This window comes from Rosa chinensis, chromosome 1 (genome assembly GCF_002994745.2).
Source record: "Rosa chinensis cultivar Old Blush chromosome 1, RchiOBHm-V2, whole genome shotgun sequence".
In the NCBI taxonomy this organism is placed as follows: Eukaryota; Viridiplantae; Streptophyta; class Magnoliopsida; order Rosales; family Rosaceae; genus Rosa; species Rosa chinensis.
Window position 1 is genome coordinate 44,772,024 of NC_037088.1, and position 7,858 is coordinate 44,779,881.

Consider the following 7,858-nt stretch of genomic DNA (forward strand, 5'->3'; position numbering starts at 1 on the left):
TTCCGTTGTGTGAATTCTGCGCAGCAGGTGCCTCGCATGGCATGCGCGGGGATGCCTCGGCCATTCAGACAATAGAAGATCATTTCTGATGTTGTTTGAGATTCATAACACACAACAGCTATAACTCTTTCTTTGTTGACTGAGATTCATAACACACAACAGCTATGATTCATTCTTTGTTGTGTGAGATCAATAACACACAACAGTTATAATTTTCTCTTTGTTGTCTGAGACACATAACACACAACAGCTATGACTCATTAATTGTTGTCTGATATTCATAACACACAACAGCTATAACTCTTTCTTTGTTGTCTGAGATTCATAACACACAATAGATATATCTCATTTTTTGTTGTCTGAGATAAGTAACAGACAACCAAAATGAAATTATCTCCCTTGTCTGTTATTGCATTCAGACAACAGAGACAATTTTATTTCTGTTGTGTGTTATCTATCTCACACAACAGAATTTTGTTTCTTTTGTTGTTGGTTGTTTGTTCACACAATAGCTACATTTAGTTAGCTGTGGTGTGAATATAGTAATCAAATTGGCTAACAGCCAATGACCGTTGTAGGAAATGCCTTAATTTTGAACACTTTTGCAGTCATACAACACATTGTTTTGTTTTATGTTGTATGATTGAATATTGGACAATAATTACCGCACAAACAGTACTCTAATCCATATCATTCAATTGCCATTTTTCAAACATCCATACATTCAAGTAACTACATAATGTACCAAACAAGAAAGCATTCCTAGCTAGCTATACATGAATCAAAAGCTGATATAATATCTTTTCGCTTCAACAAAACCTTCCTGTGCCATTTTATCAAGCATCTTGTGCACTATATTCTTATTTGCATCAGTCATCAGTCAAATGATGCTCAGCTGCCCAGTCCTCCAAGACCTTTTCTGTCATGAACAAGCACAACAACAAGAAATGACTTGAAGCTATTCCCATAAACCCAAATCTACTGACAAGATGAAAGTTTAGATGTTACGATATCCCTCTATAACTTGGACACTAGCACAAAATTCAAATGTAGCACAAAGACAAAGACAAACTCATTTATTGATGAAATAAAGGTAAGTCTTGTCATTCATCATACAAGTCTAGTAGAATATAGAATTTAGCGACATACCAATGTAATAAGGAGGCATTGCAAGTATTTGCTTTCAATGCTTTCCAGAGCAACATATTCACCTTGAGACAGTTTAAATATGTTCTTTTTCCTGTCTGTAACTTTCATTGCTCCATTAGGTTGTCCTTCTCCAATATCACCTGTGATCCATCCACTCAAAACTCCAGTTGTAGCTAAACTCCAACTAAGCTGCACAACATTTCTAGCAAGTTTTGCATTCACAGCCTCATTGTTTCATGGTAACCATTACCTTATGTACAAAATATCCTAGGCTTCCACATGAACAGCATTACCCAAAATCCAAAACGGTAATGGACTTCAAGTTTAAAAGGAAGCAATCACTAAAAATCATAGAAAATGAGGAATAAATCTCAGAGTCACAGGTAGGTTGGAGAACAGCCTAAATTTTCATGTATTCACTTCATCTTTGAAAAGATGATCAATATATATATAGTAGCTAGTACACCTAGCACAACAGAGAGTGCACCTAGAAGCTAGTACATCTAGCACAATAGGTAGTTTATCTTAGTACATAGGCATGCATATACCTTTTTTGGCATCTGAAAGTCTTCCTTCTTCAGGAGATTCCAATGAATCCTGATTAAGATTATAAAAAACAAAGTCAATTAAAAAGAACCTAACAACTTCCTGAGGTTAGGTCTCTTACACATATTGGAATTCAATAGTTAGTATAACATGCATTCTAGTATAAAAAAAATTAAAAGCCAAACATGTCATCAAGAACCACTTATCAGATACCTAGGCATTATACACTTATAAAGACCACATAGGAATAAAAGAAGTTACTTAACCGACCGAGTATAAGTGGTGTGTGCTAGAAAAAAGAAGACCCAGTTCTAAAACAAGCAAAATATTATATGTTTTTCAATTCTAGAAACTGCAAATTTACAAATGAATCAAAATCTCAATAATCAAGCCATATGAAAAGGATGTAATACCAGACTCATACCAGATATCACCGAAATTCAATGAAACTAGGCTGCAATACTATAAAAAGAGAATAAAAATTATAAGCATTTCTCAATTCACATTACCAGAAGCATTTCTCAATTCAGCCTATTACCATATCTCAATAAACAAAATGAATGGGATCTCAATAAACCATATGCAGAATGATAAAGCATTTACCCAAGCAACAACATCCTTGTTCTCCCTTATCCACTTGAAATCTATCGCTTTCCACTGCGGTTTCATACCTAAAGTAAAACTTTTGATTAATTTACGGAAGAAGGCCATTTAGTTGAACTCATATTTGTTGTTTTAAAATTCTTTTTCCAAGTCACCAGAACAAAATCATTTAGCATCAATAAATTATTGAAACCAAGGTAACATAGTCCTATAGTACAAGGTAACACAATTGAAATCATGATGATTGTAAAGATAGTGAGACAATTTGGTGGACACAAGACCATTACAGCAGTAGACTCGATTCCAATTTTCATCAACACACAAAAAACAAAAACAAAACGTAAAAGTTGTTGAGAGTTGAGACTATCAGCACGACAAAATCAAATACTAATAAACATCAAAGCATATAACTTTGCACGTACCATCCATGGTTGCTTCTTGTTAACCTTCCACGACCAAAAGCAGTGGTAGCCAATGCAGGCTTCACGACCGAAGGACAGTGGAACCTGGAGATTATAAAAGAAAAACAAAAATAAGATGAATGAAACAATGGATACAGTCTTTCTGTGAATTGCGACATTTTATGGAACATATTGAGAGAATTGTCGAAACCCAGTAGCTGTATAAACATTTCACTTTTTTAACAACATGGGTATTGGAGAAAGACCAAGTCTAAAACAAAATTAGTTTCAAAGATTTCAGTATCATGTAGAATGTTAACAACAAGCGTTCTATTTAAACTAGACTAGGACCATTGCCCAATAAAAAATAGAGCAGTTTTCAGCTTGGATGTTCCCTTTGTGGCATTTTATCAAACACCTAGTAGGCACCAGCTAATTTTACTTTGGGCTGTCCTAAATTAATCAAAAGCATATTCCATGATCAACCTTAGACAAAGTAACAGACAGAATTCAACGAAATAGAAAATATTTCTCACCCAAGTGAGAGCTTTTGAATTAAAGATAAAAACAAGGGAAATTCTCAAGACAAAGATGAAAATATTGGCTCTTACCTTGTGATATGATGAGGAAAACCAAATGGAAGGAGAGTGCTTGGCTTCACTTCAGTTCATATGAAAAGGCTAAATTAGTGAGATATTGTAAGACGGAGACTGGGAGAGCTCAAGTGAAATGAGACACTTCCCTAGGCAAATAAAAACGTGGTGCTATATTTGATAAACACAACTACCCTAGTTAATACTCAGTTACGACTATAATAGTAGCAACACAAACCGCCCAGAAATAATGAGCCCACACTGAACTGAATACCTTCCTCTCTTTGCTAAGCTTTAAATCGTTCACAGCCAATAAACCAGACTACTTCATGAGGCAAAAACTACTTCCACACCACAAGGGATTTAAAAACGATAACATGCCAATCATAGTAACAAGAAAAACCAAAAATTGCCTATAATTTACCAAGCCTTTCGAAATCGAAGCTCATCAAGGAGTTGCAATTAAAAACAGTAGAGGAAAATACTAAATGAGCTCGATATCATAGCCGCATTGAAACAAGAATTGAATTTATACAAAAGGTAAACTATACTTGACAGTTCTAACAGATAAGCACAAAGCCACCTACGGCATTATCCATGCACCTGTTCGCTGTGGCCTTGAGGGAAGTACACAATCCAATTTTCAGAGCATCGTTACGAATTCCATTGCAGCTAAAAAATCAAAACATTTGCATCCAATTTTCTCTAAATTCAACAACTTTTACACAATCCAGACGAACAAGAGAGGAGAAAATGATTGACTGACCCCCATTGGACGGTGAGGGCCTCGTAGTCCCAATACTCCTTGGGGCGGATGATGTTGACATCAGAGTATATCCGGGACTTGGAGGGCGGTGAGGGTTTGAGAAGCAGGGAAAGGGAGAAAGGAGGAGGAAGAAGGGCGGTTGAGGAATCGAGAGAGGAGCTTACGGTGGATAGAGATCTTCAATCAGGTCACCCACAATTCAATCGAGAGAGAGAGAGAGAGAGACGTCGAGAGGCTAGGTTTAATCTGTGAGAGAGAGAGAGAGAGAGAGAGAGAGAGTGTGTGTGTGTGTGTCGGGAGGTTAGGGTCGGGAGTGTCGAGAGAGGGTTGAGGGCTAGCTAGGTTTAATTTGTTTTCTTTCCCTTGGACACAATGTGGCAATTAAACCTAGCAAAAAAATTTCAACGTTACTCACACAACATAAACCTCACCAACTGTCGTATGAGTGCACTACATAAAATCAAAATGTGGAAACATGGAGGGAAACATGCTACCTACAACATTTTGGCTCAAAATGTTGCCGCCTATATTCCCAGTTCACACAACAGAAAAGTATAACTTCTGTTGTCTAATTTCTACAACTTGCACTAGGTTTACCTTGTGGAATACATTCAAGCAATCTTCCTCAAAATTTGGCATCCAATTTTTAATCACACAACGGAAATCTCAAGCACCGTTGTACCAAGTAGCCCAAATTTCAGATTTCAAGAGGCAACCAAGACTCGAGAGTGGAGAGAAATCTGTTGGTAAATTTTTAAGACTTAGACAACGGACAATACTTAATTGTGTTATGCAATGTAGTTCTGAGAAAAAAGTTATAACTTTGTTGACATTCACACAACAGAACATCACTAATACCGTTGTACAATACAGTTTACTTAAACACACAACAGACGATTTCTGTTCCGCTGTGTGATTAAATTTTTGTAGTAGTGTAAGGGGGGTGCCGGCGGGTCTCAAAGTCAAAGTACTGCTGCAGATCAGCAGTTTCAGTTTTTTTTTTTTTTTTTTTTTTTTTTTTTTTTTCAGTTTTAGTAGTAACTATCCTTGTTTCGAACAATGGCTTAATAAGCTGGTAACAAGGTTACCCTTTAATTCCTTTGCCTGGTAGTCCAGGCTTTTGTGAATGGTGATTTTTAACAACTCAAATGGGAATTTTGAAAGGAATTAAAATTTCTTGTATTTTATGCCTTTGTCCAAGCGTTTATGTCTCCATTACTTATTACTGGAATAGAGTAACAGACAGTAAAGTTAATTGGCTCGGGGACCTGATAACTTAAGGTAAAAATGCAAGAAATGGTCTGAATAATTCATTTTTCCATTCGAGTACCACATGGTGGTTAATACAAAATAAGTACCCGTTGGGTAGGTTGCCACAGCTGGAAGATCAAAAGCTAGGGAAAGATGCTCCGGGAGTAATTTGTAATAGTAACGGAGGCGTTGTGTGTTCCACAGGTGCCGGAATACCACTTCGTCCATGTCCCGAATGTACAAGGTTGTCGGGCCTACCTCCTCAATGATCTCATAAGGAACTGTCCATGAAGGATCCAATCCCCAGGGTTCTGGGTAAACCTGCTTCATCACCCAGTCCCCCAACTTCAGCATCTGGGACTGCACCTTGGCATCATAGTAACGAGCTATTCTTCTCTTGTTTGTAAGATTATGCATGTGCGCTACATCTTTGCGTTCCTCGAGTAAATCAGCATCGAGCTGAAGGCCCTCTACATTGGTACCTACGTCGAAGTGCTCGATCCTGCCACTTGGGATATATGTTTCAATGTGGAGGACCGCTTATGTTCCAAAAGCCATGTAGAAGGGGGTCTCCCTGATAGCCTCGGTAGCTGTAGTTCTGATGGCCCATAATACCTTCGGGAGTTTAGAAGCCCATACGCCCTTGGCATCGTCAAGCTTCTTTTTAGTATCTTCTTGATTATTTTGTTGATAGCCTCAAATTGGCCGTTGGTTTGTGGGTGTGCCGAGGAAGCATATAGGATCTTAGTTCCTATGTTCTCGCTGTAAGCTCTCAACTCATCATTGTCGAATTGGGCCTCGTTGTCCTTGACTATGGTGTTCGGGACTCCGAACCTGCAGTAAATATTCTTCCATAGAAAGTTCTTCACTTTCTCTGTAGTAATAGCCACGAGAGGTTCTGCCTCTACCCACTTTGTTTGGTAGTCAACGGCTACAATGGCGTACTTGAATTGTCCAACTGTCATAGGGAGCTTACAGATAAGATCCAGGCCCTATTGGCAGAAAGACCAAGGTGCGAGAAGGATGGAGAGAGTGATAGGCGGTGCCCTAGGGATGTTAGCATACATTTGGCATTTATGGCAAGAACTTGATATTGTTTAGGCTAGCACAGACATGGTTGGCCAGAAATATCTGGCTCGTAAGGCCTTGTGTGCCAAAGATCGGGCCCTTGCATGGTTTCCGCACACACCCCCGTGTATATCCTTTAGTATCTTGTGGCCCTCTTTAGGTGTGACACACTTGAGGTTGGGGAAACAATGACCCCTTCTGTACAGTTTGCCATCCATGATCGTGTATCGTGCCAACCTCAGCTGTAGTCTTCTTGCCTCAACCTTATCGTCTAGGGTTAGGCCGTCCACCATGTATTTCAAGATTGGGTCCATCCAGGAGGCTGTGTGATCAATGGTGAATATTTTCGACACCGTTTTGGAAGTGCTTGGTTTTTGCAATAATTCCACCTTTGTGGCCCTGTATGCAGAACTTGGAGAACTTGCCGCAAGCTTGGCGAGGGCATCCGCTTTGTCATTTTTGGCTCTTGGTGTTTGAGTAATGATAAAGGAGGTGAATCGATGTACCAATGCCCGAGCGAGAGCTTGGTAGGATGACATTTGAGGTTCCTTAGCCTCGAAGTCACCGTTGACCTGGTTTACCACCAACTGGGAGTCGCTGAAGATTTGAAGGTGCTGTATGCCTAGCTCTCTAGCGACCTGTAGACCCGCGATGAGTGCCTCATACTCTGCAGTGTTGTTGGATGCTTTGAAGGCAAATTTCAGGGCGTACTCGTAGACTTGATCCTCCGGGCTGATTAGCAAAATGCCGACCCCTCTTGTCTTCCGGTTAGATGCCCCATCGACATACAACCACCAAGTGTTTGGTGGTTGTGGGTTCGGGGCTGGTGGTTCCAGCATTACCTTAGGCGGATCATGAGGAAGAATGAGCTCAGAAATGAAATCTGTCGCTTCTTGGCCCTTAATAGCTGTCCGGGGCTTGTAATGGATGTCAAATTCTCCCAATTCAATGACCCACTTTATCAGTTTTCCTGAGGTCTCTGGCTTTTGAAGTACCTGTCTCAATGGGTGGTTAGTGAAAACAGTGATTGAGTGTGTCTAAAAGTAGTGTCGGAGCTTCCTAGCCGACACAAGGAGGGCCAATGCTACCTTCTCAATGTCCGGGTATCGTGACTCTGCACCAGTATAACCTTTTCTTGAGTAGTATACAGGGTACTCACAATTAGAGTCCCGTCTGATCAGCGCCGAGCTTACGGCTGTTGAAGATGCCGCGAGATATATTCACAACATCTCTCCAGGAATAGGTTTCGACAGTACGTAGGGGTGCAGCCGCCAAGTATGCTTTTAGGCCGAGAAATGCCGCTTCGTGCTCAGCAGTCCAGGTTATCATCTCAATATGCTGGGTTTTCAGCAATTTGAAGAAAGGGGTACACTTGTCCGTGACTCTTGATATGAATCTTGACAGAGCGGCCACCTTACTTGTAAGGGATTGGACTTCGTTTCGGTAGGTGGGTAACGTCATATCTAATATAGCATGTACCT

At 39.9% G+C, this 7,858-nt stretch overlaps 1 protein-coding gene across 14 annotated transcripts; it reads right to left on the reverse strand.

Annotated features, from left to right (window-relative positions):
- Nucleotides 1-698: 698 nt before the first annotated feature.
- Nucleotides 699-4,429, reverse strand: LOC112177439 (long chain acyl-CoA synthetase 4). 14 transcript variants are annotated; one of them, XM_040517567.1, is made up of 8 exons: nt 4,059-4,420; nt 3,896-3,964; nt 3,311-3,359; nt 2,721-2,804; nt 2,299-2,366; nt 1,698-1,746; nt 1,150-1,289; nt 699-914 (listed from the first exon to the last, which is right to left on the reverse strand). In XM_040517567.1, exons 4-8 carry the CDS (start codon nt 2,725-2,727, stop codon nt 870-872), a joined length of 309 nt encoding a protein of 102 aa, XP_040373501.1. In that variant the 5' UTR covers nt 2,728-2,804; nt 3,311-3,359; nt 3,896-3,964; nt 4,059-4,420; the 3' UTR covers nt 699-869. The 14 variants fall into 14 exon arrangements, 11 of the variants coding, with proteins under 11 accessions (XP_040373501.1, XP_040373546.1, XP_040373525.1 ...); XM_040517612.1 differs by lacking the exon at nt 3,896-3,964 and having other exon boundaries at nt 4,223-4,429; XM_040517591.1 differs by lacking the exon at nt 3,896-3,964 and having other exon boundaries at nt 3,311-3,354; nt 4,059-4,419.
- Nucleotides 4,430-7,858: the final 3,429 nt, after the last annotated feature.

Coding starts and splice junctions, on each gene's coding strand:
- LOC112177439 (XM_024315749.2), bottom strand. CDS start 4,119: ATGTCAACATCATCCGCCCCAAGGAGTATTGGGACTACGAGGCCCTCA. Junction 1,339..1,697: donor ACTTTCAGATGCCAAAAAAG/GTATATGCATGC, acceptor AATGTTGTGCAG/CTTAGTTGGAGTTTAGCTAC. Junction 915..1,149: donor AATGCCTCCTTATTACATTG/GTATGTCGCTAA, acceptor ATGACAGAAAAG/GTCTTGGAGGACTGGGCAGC.